We start from the raw sequence: 16,397 nt of genomic DNA on the forward strand, positions 1-16,397 counted from the left end.
TACATTGCATCAGGCCCATTCTGCATTTTGCTGTTTGTTAAAAAATATTCATTTTTTCTTTTCTTGGGAATTTACTTAAAGCCATTGCTCTAACCATTATTTATGAATGGGAAATATTAGCATTTGCAATGTAAATTCTGCTTTTCAGAATACTTTTGATAATAGTGATGACATAAATTTGCTTTCTCTGTGGAGTAAAAGGGGTGTACTGCAAACTGTGTAACAGCAATTATCTTAATTCCTGCTTCAGCATCTTTATAGCTTTTTACTATCAGTCCCACTCTCATAATAAAGCTCTTTGTATCCAGTCAGCACAATGTGTGTATAAATGGTTTGACAAACAGGGAATTTGCTCAGCAAGAAGGGAATCCGTGGGAATGTGCATTTCAACCGTTAACTATCCATCAGAAAGATATCAGGTTACAACATGCAGGGTTTATACTACTGGTCATCACTTTTCTGACGGGACAGCTTTCTGTCGGCGAGCGCTAATTTATCTTTATCTGTGTTTGGGAGGGGCTGACTGGCTGGTTTGGAACTGTAATACAGTGTTGATGGCTTCCATAATGTTTCTCTTTTTCTTTTTTTTAATTTTGCATAAAAATGAATAGTAACAGCACCGTGGAACATTAAAGTAATCTTTAAAATGTTTTATTTATATCAAAAAACACAACAAACATGCAACACCATACATTAGTAATTCAACTTATACAGCAGTGCCAACCATGAATACTACACGGCACAATGACATATTTACAAAGCACTGCCACCTCTGTATCAAAGACCAAAACTGTGGGTTTAGCGGATTGTATTGACTTTAAATAAGTCCCTTTTTACCTTAGCGTGGACAAATCTTATAGACAATGGTGTAATTTTAACTACCCCCTTGAATGTGCTCTAAGCCTGATATTATCAGGGAATCACAGAGACTATGGCCTGATGTCAGCAGACACAATTCAGAATCTGTTAGTAGTGAGTCAGATCTGATAGTGACTAGCTTTAGGTTAAATAAAAGCTGACTGAGCATCTGATAGTGTGGCTGACAGTGGTTTCAGGGTGTGACACTTGCCGGCCGTTGTGGCAAACTCAGCAGTTCCTGTGGGAATCAAAGACTTCTTGCTGTGGTGTCACACGGGATTGTTTACCGTCAGCACAAACAAACCACTTCTGTCTTGTAATTTGTACAACAGGATGTGAATTTAACAAAATTGATCTCAAAGGTAAACTTTTCAGTCCAAGAGTCAAACTCGTACTCCTGCTTTAGACCTCTGTGCCCTCACGATGGTAGATGAGTCCCGTAGAGCCCAGTGTTGGGTAGAAATGCCCACTGGACCCAGCATATTGGCTCAGGATTGGGCTACTGTAGCCAAGCGATGATTGGGTGGGCGAGGAGGAGAGCGCAGGGGGTCCGGGTACAGGTGGTACAGGCACCTGTGGGACCCACTCTGAGCCGCCTGGGCTGGGAGAGTAGCTGAAGTTTCCAGGTTGTGTGGGCCTATGAGACCCATCTAATGGCAGGTTGATTGGTAACGGCCTGTGAGACCCATCTCCGGCCTCAGATACTGCGGTCACTCCAGACATTTCAGATAGGAAGCTGCTGAGACAAGGTGTAGGCCCAGATGACGGAGGAGAGGGGATCCTGTCTGCTGTGGGCGAGACGTTTAGGGCAGGATTCCCAGAGAGTTTAGGGCTGCCCTGCTCACTGTCACCTGACTCTGGAGCCCCAGAAATGCCATCACCACCGGAGAGTGTATCAGACTTTCTCTTCCTTTTGCGACGGAAGTTACCATTGTCAAACATCTTTTCGCAGTTCGGGTCGAGTGTCCAGTAGTTTCCTTTACCTACAGCATAAAAAAATCAAAATGAACACAAATTTGAAAAAAACAAGGTGAAAGAAACTTTTGCAGGTATTCTAAATGATATAAACACTTAAACACAACACTTAAAATATTACCTGGGTCATCCTCATCTCTTGGCACTTTTTTGAAGCAGTCATTAAGCGACAAGTTGTGTCTGATGGAGTTCTGCCAGCCTGCTTTACTCTTGTTGTAGAATGGAAAGTTGTCAGCCACATATTGGTAAATCTGACTCAAGGTCAGTCTTCGCTCTGGGGCCCCGTGGATAGCCATTGCAATGAGAGCTGAGTAGGAGTACGGTGGTCTGACCAATTTCATCAGGTCCTCCTGTGAAGGAAGAGAGAACCAACCTAGCTCCCCTCCTGGACCCCCAGCCCCAGCAGGACCCAAGTAAGGCCTCTGCATGCCATAGTGCTGAGGGACAAAAGGGGGTCCAGGGTTCCCAGGTGGCCCGGTAGTAGACAGGTACGGCGGGGTGTTGATGCTTGATCCATTGAACCACAGGTAGGGGTTTGGGGAGGAGGTGGTGTAGTCGTTCAGGTCATAGGACGTTGGCGTGGTGCGCTGAGGACTTGGCAGTGAGGGTGGAGGATAGTAACAGTCGCTGTACATGCTGAGCTCAGGGGGCTCCTGGCCAAGGCTGGGGAACTGTGGGCCACAGCGAGGAGGTGACTGGCCCTGGGTTTCAAATGAAGACATTGTCAAAATTTCCTCTCACCTCCTCAATTGTCTTCTTTGTCTTTTCCTTCAGTTGTCCTTTTCAAAGCAAAAATTCAGTGCAGCAATTTGGTCAGCTCCTGGTTTTCCTCTTCTTCATAAATCTGCAGATATTTGAACCTAATTAAAAATGTGACTCCTGATTTGCAGGTTACAGTTGATTGTCCCTGTCTTGTCCGTTTGCCCTTGGTTTCTGCAACGATGCCTCTTGTCATTCCTGCTTTATCTCTTTCCCAGGAAACGCCCCCTTTTACTTTTCATTGGTTGGATTCTCAGGTGAACTGTCAGCTTCTTCTCTCCCTCTGTTTTTTCCCCTGCTGTCAGCTTCTTCAGTCCCTCCAGGGCATTTGTTCACCTACAATTAAAAAATTTTCCTCTCAGGCTCTCAGTCCGTCATCAACCATTAGTGTATTTCGGATCATAAAGGCACAAATGTAAAAAAAAAAAAAAAAAACAGGCAAGATTTGCGTGTGTTATGTTATCCCCTCTCACCAAAGTTAGTCTGATTAGTATACAATATTAGATTGCATAGGTTTAGGATAAATAAAATAAATAACAACAAAAATAACATAGTCATGTAGAATAACCTTGTGTTGAAAACTGTTTTCATAAATTAAAAATTATTTAATTTTAAATTAATTTTAAAACCCCAACACATTATTTCTTCTTCTTACTGAAAGATTGAATGTTGCTTTTTGGCTTGTGCTTGTTTGTTTATTTTTATTTTTATTATTATTTTTAAATTATGTATTTATTTATTTATTTTATTTATTTTGCTTTGTTAATAATTTTTTTTCAAAACTTTATGTCGCTGTTAAAAAGGTGCTTATTTTTCCGGTTTCTTTCTGTAAATAAAATGTGATCGTAAAATATTCTTCTTCTTCTTCTTCTTCTTCTTCTTCTTCTTCTTCTTCTTCTTCTCCTAACTTTTGAAAGGATAGCGCGAGATTCTTGTAAGGAACGCACACTCAGACGAGAGGCTAAAAATTGTAAGTTTTACGCATTTTAATGCCACACTGCCTCTTTATTTCATGACAAAAGTCAGTCATCTCTGTTTTTACTGATGTCCTTTCGGGTGTGAATGACAAGCGTCAGTGTCATTAGTGAGTGAACAACGCTTAACTCTGCGAGGCTAAACAGCCGCTAGCTAACTTTACACCGTGACTTGTGTGAAATGTGATTCCGAGCCTCACTCGTTGCTCTTCAATGTGCTTGCTTGGTGGTGTTTATGAGTGAAGTGGCTGTTGAAAGGCATTTGTGTGGTTAATAGATGGCCGATTCATCTTTTGAGCCCCCTCGGGACAACAACGACGACGCTCCGGAAATCATTCACGATTTGGATAAAATGATCGAAAACATGGAGCTCATATCAGGTGGTGCAATTTTTCTTCCCAATACCCCCATTACTTGTACACCACGTAGCGGACTCACGGCAGTGTGTTGTGTTCGTCTGTAGTGCAGCTCACCTGGATGGCCTATGACATGGTGGTTCTGCGTACCAACCCCGAGCTGGAGGTCTCTATGCGTTTACTGCAGGAGGCTTACGAGAGATGCAGATCTGTTGTCTTGGGAGGAAAGGAGCCAGAGATGGATTCCAATTTGTAACTTCCAGCTACAACACGTTTAACACACAGTTTTGGTGTAAAACGTCACCTACCTGTTATACAAGAGTAGAAGTTAAAGTGTTGTTGGGAAGCTCTGCCTTGCTTCTGTTTTTTTTGCCATTTGTTTGGAGGTGTTCAGCTAGATTTTTCTGCTTTCAGGCTGTATTTTATGTCATCAATCTGCATTCATTCTGCAGATATTTTTGTTTTGTTCATCTGATGGGCTGAATTGTGTTTTCGTTTGTTTGTTTCGTCTGTTGAGCCTGCTTTGTGTGATAATAAATTAAAAATGAATTAACTGAGATGTGTGTTCTGTGTTTGTATTCAAAAACACAGACTTCAGTGTTTGGGCACTATTTTTTATTCATGTGATGTGGCCTGTTATCAATTGCACTGCAGATGGAAACCGAAGAAAAAGACACCAAGGCGGTCACTTCAGCTGCTGCTGCCCGCATCAGTCTGGAAAAAATACTGCAGGAGCTGAACGTCCTGTCTGACTGCATGAATCAACTGGCATGTATGCATCACTGTTGAGTCCTATACAGTCGTGCCTGCAGGCACCAATTACGTCGGTGGAATGGCCCCCTGCTAATTTATTTGCAAATATGCAAAGCATGTGATGAAACTGTTGCACTAGATGTGAGGAGTGATAACCCTAAGTGGATTATTGTACACCAACTGTTACTTCTTGGTGTCAGCCGGAGGTGAGATGCCAGTCAGACTTGACTCTGCCTCTGAGTAGAGAGGAGTAACGGAACTAAACGATTGCGCTTGCTGTCGGTCAGACAGCTGACTGGGAGGTGTGAAGTGGGTGTTGCTTTGACATATATTACAAATAAAAACTGACAGCTTTCAAAGATGCCGATGGATAAACAGCATGTGCAAACAGACCTCTCTCAGATAGCCTCTGCAGAGAGATGCTTGCCACAGTTCCAGATCTGAAAGCCTGCTTGTCATGTCTACACAATATTTTAAAATGAATTTTGTGTGTTCAGGACAGAAATCAATGTTATCAAGAATTCATGATGGTACTTTCTCATGAACCTAAATTTGATTTTCAAAATAATTTTGTTTTTGTATTGTATTGTACACCCTCAGAACCTCATCAGAGTTTAATTACATAATGAATTATTGATTATTTAAACACAACTGTGCTGTTGTGTATTTGCAGGACGTGACATGCTGTTTTTGAGTGTATTTTGAAAATTTTGTCAAATGTATACAGTGCCTTCCTTTTTTGTGATGTCATTTTACGCACTTTGCTACGGATGTTCCTTTTCCTTGCAGTGCGCACCCAACTGAGGTTGTGTGATTTGATCGTTTGTGTTGGCCACCCTGAAAAGCAAGCATCGCAGAACGTCCAAAAGACGCTGGAGCAGCAGCAGCAGCAGCAGCAGCAGCAGCAGCAGCACCACCACCACCACCACCACCACCACCACCACCACCGGTAGGAACCTCCCAGCAAAAGGACAAAGGTAATGCTGTTTGTACGCGGACAAAGGTCTCAGAGAATACACAAATCATCTGTCGAGGATGAAGAAGTTTTTTTTTTTTAAAGCTATTTCTGTTTATTAAAAATATAAAAAAAACAACAACAGCAAAAATAGGTATTACATAAGAATGACCTTTGAAATTTCAAATTAAAAGAACAATGGCATTTGTTTGGACATTCTTAAAAGGCCTCCCCGAAAGACTTGCTCTATGACTGAGCACAAATTAGTATGCATGTAACCCAGGGTCATAACCAAACACCCACATTAAGCTCAGTGGATGTCTTGGTCAGTAGCTGTGGGAGAAGCAGGCAGCACTGTCTCTGTGCGCTGCTCTGTGGTACCGCAGAACAGCAGGATGATGGCTAATCATCTCCCGCACCCTGGGGAAAAACCCCAGCACACTGGCACACACCATGGTAAGACAGGGTTGTAATGACACTATGCAGCAGCATCACGCACCCCCAGGAGGTCTGCGGCAAGACGCAAACATTTAAGTTCATTTTAAGGGAGCACACCAACTTCTTTTTTTCCCAGGAGATTTTAAGATCCCAGATAATGGTCTCATCATTTTCAATTTATTATTTTGTATGTCGAGGTCATTGCCGAGGGAGCAGGGGCTCTGCTGGTGATAAATCTTGATATTGTGAACCTCTCTGTGGATAAACTGCATTATGTTGTTGCAGTGCTCAGCAGAGCTTTCAAGCTGTTTCTCACTAAGAACATCCTTCCTGCTTAAATGTGCTAATATTGACAAACTTGTGAACGAAAAGGGTTAATTTATTGAAACTTAAAATGTTATTGATATATTTTTGTGCAACTCAGCCCCAGAATAAATATTCACCATGCCTTTTGTAAAGCCATCCGGCCTTGTTTACTTCTCAGAGACAAACTTCAGGCTCAGCTGACCCCATTCTTGACTGAAACTGACTCTTCTTCATTTCTGTTTTACTGTCAAGTTGCTATTTTCTTTTTCATTTTGTTTCCCCTCACTTTTTTTTTTTTTTTACAACATCGCCATCTGCTGTTTATCTGCTGAACCGACACACGATGTGCTGTTCCATTTTACTTGATCTCAAGTGTTATTTGGATATTTTTTGAACGATGCCTTGGGTGATTCTCTGTACTCTTCGTTCTAGTAACAGTTAATGAACTAAGCAGGTTGTGTTGGCAGCTTAAAAAACAGAATTGATGTCGACTTGCTTTTAAAAAAATGAAAACCGTATGTGTGTGTTTAATGAATTTGCGCTGGAAGTCCTCGCAGTGCTCGCGATAGCACCGCCCCCTTGTGGAAGAAAAGTATATCTTAGTGTTTAAAAAGACCACAAACCAAAACATTTCTTACCAGAGTAGAAGCAAACTTGTCTGAATTTACCCTCTAGATTTCAGGAGGATAAAAATAGCTTATTTACAATTTTAAATTAATTCTACTTACTGTGCAAATGCCAGGAGAAAAATACTTCTAATATTATTTATTTATAATGATTTATTATATATTATTTGTTGCATAAACTCTGAAAAAGAAGTCTTCACCTTCAGTTAGTTAGAGTGCATTTTTGTTCTGAATTGCCTCGGGAACTTAAGAATTCTGTTGCTGTTGTTGTGAAATGTTCTTTCTTTCTTATCAGTAACAATGAGTAACATGGAATTGGTATTGTTATTTTAAAGTTGTCAGGAAGGAATTTGGCACATTTCCAAATTGTAGATTTGTTCAAATTGTAGACGCAGAAGAAGACAAATTTACTTCTGTGAATAAATAAAACACACCTCACTGCAATATGTTCCATTAAAACCCCACACTTTTGAAAGTCATGTGCCTGAATAAGTAACAGCAGCTTGACTGCGGCTGCTGACTTGTTAATCAAACAATTTAAAATATGCTCGTCGCAACCATCTCATGTTTGCTGTATAATTCTGGATTTACAACATGCAGTTATTGGAGGATGCAGCAGCCTGTCAGGCATCTCGGCATCTCACACTCAGGTGAGAGGGGAGGGGACGGGAGGGTCAAGGAAGGGAGGGCAGAGCCAGAATGATCAATCGTGCTGACGTCCCCATAGGACTCCAGGCATAACCGGGTGAATATACGAGCCCTCCTTGGGGGGTCCTGCTGGAAGCTCATCCCACTTTTTCTTAGTCCTGTTTGGAAGACATACCACCACTGTGAAGGGGAAGATACTGTGGCCCTGTAAGAATCCTACCTAGGATGTTCCCTCTTTGCATGTGTTGGGGGATTGGGCTACTATGAGATGGTCAGCACAAACAAATGGCAGAACAAATAAACAACAGCATCATATGGGACCAACATGGAGCCAATCATGTAGTCAGTGGAGGGCACAGATAAGAGCTGCATCACTGTTTGGCTTCCAGTGGGGCGAAACATCCATTAACACACAGCGGGGTGGCGCGGGAAATACGGGACGCCGGCAGCAAACACACAGATGGGAAGACTGATCGCTGTGATCACTGTCTTTCTATCCCTTCTTTCCTGACAAAATTTAGCCCTTAATACTTGTGATTTCCCGTGAGAGTCTCAAGGGAGCTGTGAAAGTCCTGCAGGATCTCAAGTTCTGCTATTGATCCACAGCAGCACCACTACTGTAATAACTAGTTAACTCTCCTACTACAGCTTAGAGGCTTTCTAAAGACAAAAACTTCCTTTTTTTTTCTTACCAGCCCCCCCTCTCTGTTAGGGTCCAACTCCCCCCCCCCCCCCCCCCCCATCCCCCCAGGCACGGCCCTCCTTTCTGAAGGTAATATCCATGCCATCAGTCATTTAGACGAAGCCATGGCAGATTTATGACACTTCCAGCTGAGAGGGAGATTTTTGTAGGAGATGCACACTGGGAGGGGGATGAATGGCTCCTGGAGGAATTAGGCAGGCCAGTGGGCGGGGACAGGGCGGCTCTTGGAGCTAATTACTTGCAAATTATACTATTAGAAACCAACTTGCATTGAAGAGTGAAATTCAACAGTGGTGGGTTTATAAGAAAAATAACGTCGTTCGGCATGCGGGCCACCCAAAAAAAGAGACCCCAGAGTAGGATTAGGTTAGAACAGTTTCCCCTCGGAGACTTTGATGTATTGTGATACATGGCGCGGCCACAAAGGGCGGCTCTGCAGCGTCAGGATCAGCGGGGCCTAATACGCAACTTGTAGCGATGTGTGTCTTCTTAATTTGGCTTTCAAAGCTTCACTATTCTTTGAGTGGGGAATCAATACACATTGACATCAAAGTGAATCAGAGCCGGATCAACACCTTGGCTACGGTGTGAACAGCACCATGTTACCCCATGTAATCCTCCGCCGAGTGTATTGCGGTCATTCTTATTCTAATGGCATTATAGATAAAAATCTGGTTCTCAGTTTGTACAAAGGGGATGATCCCCTGGGTTGTGTCAAGTAAAATGTTTATTTATTTATCCGACAAGAGAATGAATGAAGCACGCTCTCGGGATTTGCTTTAATTCAATATTTTTATTTAAGTTGTAATAATATTCATAAATAGACACGAAGGGGAAAGTTCGCAATGGAAGAGACATGGAAAGTGCAGGCAGGCAGTTCGTCTCTTATATTTTACACGGTATAAAAGTTTCTCTGACTTGTGTCACTTGGGCGTCCGGTGTCTCCTGAAGACGTGTCCCTCGGTGGCGTCCCTCCTGGCGCACACGTGTTTGACCACCACCTGCGAGCAGCGCTCGCAGTTCACCGTGCAGCACCAGTGGAACTTGCAGTTGCAACTGCTCACGACCTCCGTGCGCCGCTCCTCCACCCCCAGGCCGCAGTCGTTACACAGCCGCCGGCAGCTGCGCCTCTCCCGCTGGCTCAAGCCGTCCTTGTGCTGTACGCACTCCCGGCCCTCGGTGCCGTACAGGCCCAGGCTGGTGTTCCTCCGGCAGTAGTCCGGAGACTCCTCCAGGTAGATGAGCTCCGTCTGGGCGATGCCTCCCAGCTCGTCCACGATGGGACCCTGGTTGTCCGCGCTGTTGAGCTTTTTGTCCAGGTCCAGCTTCTGGGCTTCGTGGTGCTTGGCTTTCAGGTAGTTTCCGATCTCTCTGAAATCGGACAGCTGCGTCCAGCACGTTCGAATGCTGCAGCTCTCCGACATGCCGTGGCACCTGCACATGCGCTTCATGGTCGCTTTCACAGCCTGTTGTTGGAGAAACATTCGGAACGTTCAGTCACTGCCACAGGCTTCACTTTGGAATCCTTCCAAGTAAATAACTGGTGATGTGAACGGGACTTACCAGGCGTCCCGCTGCGTTGTTGTGCAGGTTGACAGCAGCCCTCGAGTCTTGGCCGGTCTCCTGCGTGTCCACGTACTGTTTGGAGATCTTCTCTCCGAACTCCACGTTATCGCTGCAGCCACCCCACTGCCAGCCTCGACCACCTGCGCGCGAACAATAAAAATGATGATCTCCCCACAGAAAACGCCAAACTTGGGTAGGTTTTCTTCGTGCACTACCTTTTTGTTTTGTTTTAATGTTTAAGCTCACCGTCTTTCCCGTTCCTCGAACGATCACAGCCGCAGTCGTCCAGGTCCCCCAGGCTGCAGTTCCTAGTTAGGGTGTACATCACTCCCGCTGCACTAATCGCATGGACGAAGGAAGTCTCTCTCGTCGCTGTAAGTCGGATTCAACAGCTATTAAGTAACGATTAGCAATTGCTGCAAACCATCATTGCGTATTTTCTAATGTGATGCGCGCAGTCTTGCAGTTTGCACGCGAATGCAACGTGCGTAAAACGTGATCATGATGTCGCTTCGAGTGTCAACCTACCGCGTCTCAGGCCCCTGAGTTGGGTCGAGGTGTCGGCACAGTTCCATTTGTCCCAGGCAAACTGGTGTTTGCACTCCTCCAGCCCATTCTGTACCCCCATCTGAACGCTTCTCGCATAGGTGAGGTGAGCCTGCAACGGACGCACAAACGTTACTACTAACTACCAATATTATGGTTGATCAGATTTTGAACGCAGCAACCAATTATGTATTTTTGTATCTACCTTGTGTCCTGTCATGAGGAAGTTGTTTGCCGCCCTAAAAATAGATATAGAGACAATAACAGACGATGAGAATAAATTCACTCGTCCGTAAACCTCCAGAAGACAAGTTTGTATGTATTTTCTTACCAGGCGTTTGCTGGACTCATTCCGCGTAACAATGACAGGAGCCAAAACAACAAACACACCATTTTCATCCACAAGGCGAACCTTCCAGAGCAGATTTATTGCTTTTTTCAACCAGTCTGCTGCTTTCTCTTTTATTTGGACGGCGACCAAATGGGACTCCCCAGTGTCCGAGAAAGCTGATTGGTGTTTCCATTCTTGGAAACGCCTACTGCGCACATCAAAGAAGGGCGTGAAGACGTGGGTTTGCTTTCTTCGCTGGGGTTGATGGGCACACCATTAATATATAAGATCGGATCTAATATATATTGAGTTTCTTTTTAATGTCTAGACAAATTAGATCACCAACGAATTTTAACAGGAAAATATTTATTTGTTATAATTATTCGATACAAATGTAGAAAACAATCTGACAATTTTCAGACTTCACAGAAGATAAAATAAATAAATAGAACTGATTGCTGTCATAAACTTGAACAGGTCTACATTGGATTAAGTTTGCGTTTTAAGTTTTTAAATTTTATACAGAATAGTGAAAAAATAAAAAAAATAAAGTGCGTTAAAAGACATGAAAACATTTTTTCCCCAACATATAAAAAAAAACAAAAAAACAAAATGCCAAACATCCGCGTCAAATGCACGTCCTTTCTTGTTCAGTTGTTGCGACGCGGCCGGTGCCTGCGCTTCGTTTTGTTGTCTGGCCTCCTCCCGTGTTTACGTGTACAGTAGTATTTCGACACGACCTGCGTGCACCTCTCGCACTTCACCGTGCAGCACCAGTGGAATTTGCATTTGCAGCTGCTGACCACCTTGATGCGCTTCTCCATCACCCTGAGTCCGCACTCGTAGCACAGCCTGCGGCAGCTCTTCCTCTCCCACACGGGCATGTTCTTGTCCCCCTTCAGACACTCGCGGCCTTCCGTGCCCTGGTACTCCAGGCTCTGGTTCTTGACGCAGTAATCCGGCGACTCCTCCAGGTAGACAAGCTCTGTCTGGGCGATGCTGCGGAAAGCGTGCGCAATGGCTCCCCTGTTGTCCGCGTTGTTGCCAGACCTCACGGGCCTCTTGTCCATCTCCAGTTTCTTGGCCTGCTCGTACTTCAGCTTCAGGTAGTTGCCCACCTCTCTGAAGTCGGCCAGTTGCATCCAGCACGTTTGGATGCTGCAGCTCCCAGACACGCCGTGGCACTTGCAGGCTCTCCTCATTGTAGCTTTGATGGCCTGAAAAAAAAATCATGATAGTTGTATTATAGTATTTATATTTAATAGTATACAATATTCAATCTAACCACGTTAGGAACATAAAGACGGGTTTACATCTTTGTATACTTCTCTAGAATGTACACGTCCGATTCACATTAATACTCGTGTTAAAATGGTGAAGTTGAGCGTCAAATCAAACTTACCAATCTGCCTGCCTCGTTGTTGTGCAGGTTGACTGCAGCGCGCGAATCTTGGCCACCTTCCAGCGCGTCCACAAACTGTTTGGAGACTTTTTCCCCAAACGCCACGTTATCGCTGCAACCTCCCCAAATCCATCCTTTGCCACCTGAGAATAATAATACAAATGTTATGCAATCTGGACATAAACAAATATGTACACTTTATTTTTTTTCAGCGCGTATGTTGGTTTTGTTTTATGTATTTTATACCTGTCTGTCCAATTCTGGAATCGTCGCAGCCGCAGTTGTCCAAGTCTCCCATGCTACAGTTTTTGGTAAGCGCGTGCATAACTCCGGCCGCGCTGATTGCGTGGACGAATGACGTTTCCCTCGTGCCTAGAAGAAGCATGAACCACGCATGTTACCATCTGCAACCTCTTCTTAAATTGTACTCGTGTAGTACTCCAGTGCGTAAACCGTGCGTAAAGTCAAAACTTTAAAATAAATATGCAACAACTCATTTATATTGACAAGAGAAAATATGAATGTGGTACCTGTTGCATTATTATTATTACTATTTTTAATGTTTACCTCTTCGAAGTCCACTGTGTGTGGACAACTGGAGTGTATTTTCAGGACAGTTCCACCTCTCCCACGCGAACTGATGTTTACACTCCTGTATTCCACTCTGCGCTCCCAGCTGGACACTGCTGGCATAAGTTAAAAATGCCTATGGGAGGAAAAAGGAGATATGTTCGCATTACATTTAACCTGCAACAACAAACACAATCGAATGCATCAGGAGCCGTTTTACGCACAAAATCTGACGAGATAGAGGAGGATTTTTTTTTCTTTTACCTTCGGTCCAGACATTAGGAAGTTATTCACTGTCCTGCAAGAACAAGAAATAGAAGGTTCTGTTAAATCAAGGATCCCACAACATCAGTCAGCTGACATTACAAAGCAGATTTTCTTCTTTTTTGAGAGCGAGAGAATCCTTTCAAAATAAGTGACTTACCAAGCAGACGTAGACGCAGCGCGCAAGCACGTGGACAGAGCCATGCATAAAAGGAGAAAGTAAAGTCCCATCGCAGCTCTATTCCAAACTGATGCGTGTTTGTTGCCAAGATGTGGAAGCCAGGCGGAGACAGGACGACTGAAGATGAGTCTGGCCGGATGATATTTATACCGTCCCGTCCCTTTGATTGACAGATGCTGGTAACGGTTCGCTGTGAAAATACGTCAGCGACGGCATGTATTGCCGTGTCCTATAGACAATCAGGAGTCGTCGCAGCATTAGTACTTCAAAGACGTGACACAGACGCTTAAACAGTACCCCTCCCGACTCCCCTCTCCAATTCACCTGTCGTCCGGGCCTTTCCCACGAACTGAGGTCTTATGTGGTTTAATGAAGTTTTGCAAAACGTCTACCACATCTCTAGTATGCATACATTTAATTGGAACTTTACAGTCGAAACAAAATATGATGCAGCGATGTCATGATGGAGGCAGTAAGTGTATGATTTGCAAACCAGAAATGCGCCAAAACTACGCTCATGGTGTTTTACTACAGGCTTGACACGGCGACTAGTAAGCTGGTGTGTACTTGGAAACATTTGGGAAATGGCACTGGTATCCCAGAGGGAAAGACGGCGACTACAAAGCCATAAAGTCTTTCAGGAGCTGATGGTATAGTCATGTAAATACTGCCTCGCACATATCGGCGACATTGGCACGTTCGTGATAATAGGATAATAGATGTTTCCCTGGGAAACAACTCGGTGTGAAGACAGTCTGGAATTTACAAGAGTATGAAACAACTACAAGCGTTTGGATCCGGTTGCCCGGAGGATACATTCGATTTAGCCTGTACCTATTTTTTTTGTCATTAAAAAAACAAACAAACAAACAAAAACAAAAAAAACCTCACCACGTGATTGGATTAATAGGGATCATTCCTTATCCTGATGGTCATCTGCAGAACACCCCTGATTATCCTCCTTGATACGACCATCATTGGCAATCAACGTGGCAGTTTCTGTCTTCAGGCGCGCATTCCGGCATCCGATGCGAGGGAAACTTTTCAGATTTTTAATGAAATCGTTACACTTGTCAAATCCCCGCTAAGCCACTCAAAATCCCTAAAACAACAATCCACTCAGCGGCGCGGACAATGGGCGATGTTCTCCACATCGACCTGCAGGGGCGAAGGTGAGGATAATCCCCACTAATTGGTAATGACCCTCATTTATTTCGCGATATGACAGAAACCTGCAGACCGCTCAGCACCTGATTGGCAAATCGTGCTGAACGATTCGGATTCTGCGAGTTTATCTTGCTGGCCCTCCTCAAATTAATGGACTAATAAACCTCACACAATAGACTTCTACTGAGCTGGGCGTGTTTAACAGCATGAGCCCCGCATCCTATGAAAAAAACAACCCGAAACCCCCAACAAATCACGTGCGTCGAGTAAATGTTTAAGTCATTAGCAAAAAAAATCACACATTTTCAGTAACGTAATCTCTTTTTAAATAATTCTAAAAAAGTGTCTCGCACTATGAGTACTTATTGTCCGGCTATTACTACTACTACTACTACAACCACCAATAGTAATAATAATAATAATAATAATAATAATAATAATAATAATAATAATAATAATAATATTTATTTTTTATTTTTTTTATTTTCAGTTTTGGAGGATGTGTATTCCAGTTCTCACTGACAGTTCGCACCTTTGTGCTACACGGCAGGGTGCTTGGAACGACTTGTAGTCAACAAAGGGTGCCTTCGATGAATCCCTCCAGCCAACATTTCAGCCACATTAGGGCGGGCAAGGAGCGCTGTGCGCCGCCGGCAGGCGTGAGATGTGGAGCAGTAAAAGCTGCGGAGGTGACAGGTTTGACAGACAGAGGATGGAGGTGGCAGGACTGCTGACGCCAGCCAGGCGACCCGAGCAGCACTTAAGATTAGTCACACTCGCCAGTCATGTCAGAATTTAGGAAAGGGGATCATAATAAACGGGAAAGCCACTCATGATTATAACTTAGAAGAAATTATATATAAAGTATAACTGGGAAGAAATACATGACATACAAAACGAAAGAACGAAAGCAATGTGAAATTGAAAAGAATAAAAAAAAAAAAATGAAATTATTCAAAAGGTGCATTCTTTAAAATTTAGCACAATTTATTGGCTAAAGCTAGCCATTGCACATAATCCTACCCGTTTTTTTTTCATCATGTATTCATATAGCGAGGCTCTTGCTCACTGGTAGTCGCTATCGTGCACCGTCATGTTTGTAAGAGAGCCTGCTGTGGACAAACCAGCTTTCAAATAAATGAAATACTAAGAAATAAAAAAAAAGGTTTTATTGTGACTGAAATGCAGTGAAATGTTATTTTCTTCTTGGAAAATTACTGCACCGACTGATATACATAATCTAATAACCTGTATTTACAATTCGTCTTTTCCTATTTTCCGTCTCCCATGGTTACTGTTGCTATGCCTCGAAAGCTTTCGCTACCCCTTCATTCACGGCCATAACAACAACAAGCTGTTTTTTGTTTGTTTGTTTGTTTGTTTTTTAACATTGGTGACAGACAGTCTGAAGAAAATCATATCTGCTTTCTGGAGTAACAGAATTGTCAGAGAGAACTAGACAGCAAGGACTGTAATATGCATTTAAGACTCCCGGCCAGCAGAATAGCGCTGCCGCTGTTCATGAACAGCAGGAATCACCAACCTTTTCCGCACTGAGAGCTACACTTCATGGGTCCCGAGTCATTTGAAGGGCTTCCAGTTTTCTAGACTCTCCTGAAATAACAAATTCTCTGTGTTATATATTATTATTAAAGATTATCATCTATGTGAAGACACTTATCAAGTTATTGCGTTCTCAATAATTAACAACAATGACTTAACAAAGTGGGGTGACACAGTGGCGCAGTGGTTAGCGCTGCTGCCTCACAGCAAGAAGGTTGTGGGTTCGATTCCGGGGCCTGGACCTGGGACCTTTCTGTGTGGAGTTTGCATGTTCTCCCTGTGTCTGCGTGGGTTCTCTCCGGGTTCTCCGGCTTCCTCCCGCAGTCCAAAAACATGCATGTGAGGTCAATTGAACGTTCTAAATTGTCCGTAGGTGTGCATGTGAGTGTGAATGGTTGTTTGTCTCTATGTGGCCCTGCGATGAACTGGCGACTTGTCCAGGGTGTCACCCTGCCT

General features: G+C 43.6%; 3 protein-coding genes across 3 annotated transcripts; all 3 read right to left on the minus strand.

Annotated features, from left to right (window-relative positions):
* Positions 1-635: 635 nt before the first annotated feature.
* foxi3b (forkhead box I3b) lies at positions 636-2,757 on the minus strand. Its single transcript, XM_076041542.1, has 2 exons — positions 1,955-2,757; positions 636-1,841 (listed from the first exon to the last, which is right to left on the minus strand). Exons 1-2 carry the CDS (start codon positions 2,553-2,555, stop codon positions 1,261-1,263), a joined length of 1,182 nt encoding a protein of 393 aa, XP_075897657.1. The 5' UTR covers positions 2,556-2,757; the 3' UTR covers positions 636-1,260.
* Positions 2,758-9,148: 6,391 nt separating this feature from the next.
* Positions 9,149-10,915, minus strand: LOC142898583 (protein Wnt-8-like). The gene is made up of 6 exons (XM_076041576.1): positions 10,795-10,915; positions 10,669-10,702; positions 10,446-10,575; positions 10,164-10,289; positions 9,915-10,057; positions 9,149-9,817 (listed from the first exon to the last, which is right to left on the minus strand). Exons 1-6 carry the CDS (start codon positions 10,860-10,862, stop codon positions 9,275-9,277), a joined length of 1,044 nt encoding a protein of 347 aa, XP_075897691.1. The 5' UTR covers positions 10,863-10,915; the 3' UTR covers positions 9,149-9,274.
* Positions 10,916-11,388: 473 nt separating this feature from the next.
* LOC142898582 (protein Wnt-8a-like) lies at positions 11,389-13,338 on the minus strand. Its single transcript, XM_076041575.1, has 6 exons — positions 13,191-13,338; positions 13,031-13,064; positions 12,764-12,902; positions 12,443-12,568; positions 12,197-12,339; positions 11,389-12,011 (listed from the first exon to the last, which is right to left on the minus strand). The coding sequence occupies exons 1-6, from the start codon at positions 13,259-13,261 to the stop codon at positions 11,445-11,447; spliced, it is 1,080 nt and encodes a 359-aa protein (XP_075897690.1). The 5' UTR covers positions 13,262-13,338; the 3' UTR covers positions 11,389-11,444.
* Positions 13,339-16,397: the final 3,059 nt, after the last annotated feature.

The sequence above is a fragment of the Nelusetta ayraudi genome, unplaced genomic scaffold, assembly GCF_046127955.1.
Source record: "Nelusetta ayraudi isolate G7.1 ecotype Tasmania unplaced genomic scaffold, CSIRO-AGI_Nayr_v1 ptg000068l, whole genome shotgun sequence".
NCBI classification, from domain to species: domain Eukaryota; kingdom Metazoa; phylum Chordata; class Actinopteri; order Tetraodontiformes; family Monacanthidae; genus Nelusetta; species Nelusetta ayraudi.

Excerpts from the sequence above, each read along its gene's own strand:
- foxi3b (XM_076041542.1), bottom strand. The coding sequence starts at position 2,555 with ATGTCTTCATTTGAAACCCAGGGCCAGTCACCTCCTCGCTGTGGCCCA. Across the intron at positions 1,842-1,954 it reads AAGAGATGAGGATGACCCAG|GTAAAGGAAACTACTGGACA; the intron begins GTAATATTTTAA and ends TTTATGCTGTAG.
- LOC142898583 (XM_076041576.1), bottom strand. The coding sequence starts at position 10,862 with ATGAAAATGGTGTGTTTGTTGTTTTGGCTCCTGTCATTGTTACGCGGA. Across the intron at positions 10,576-10,668 it reads TCCTCATGACAGGACACAAG|GCTCACCTCACCTATGCGAG; the intron begins GTAGATACAAAA and ends CGTCCGTTGCAG. Across the intron at positions 9,818-9,914 it reads ACAACGCAGCGGGACGCCTG|GCTGTGAAAGCGACCATGAA; the intron begins GTAAGTCCCGTT and ends CTCCAACAACAG.
- LOC142898582 (XM_076041575.1), bottom strand. The coding sequence starts at position 13,261 with ATGGGACTTTACTTTCTCCTTTTATGCATGGCTCTGTCCACGTGCTTG. Across the intron at positions 12,569-12,763 it reads ACACAGTGGACTTCGAAGAG|GCACGAGGGAAACGTCATTC; the intron begins GTAAACATTAAA and ends TGCTTCTTCTAG. Across the intron at positions 12,340-12,442 it reads TTCCAGAATTGGACAGACAG|GTGGCAAAGGATGGATTTGG; the intron begins GTATAAAATACA and ends TATTATTCTCAG.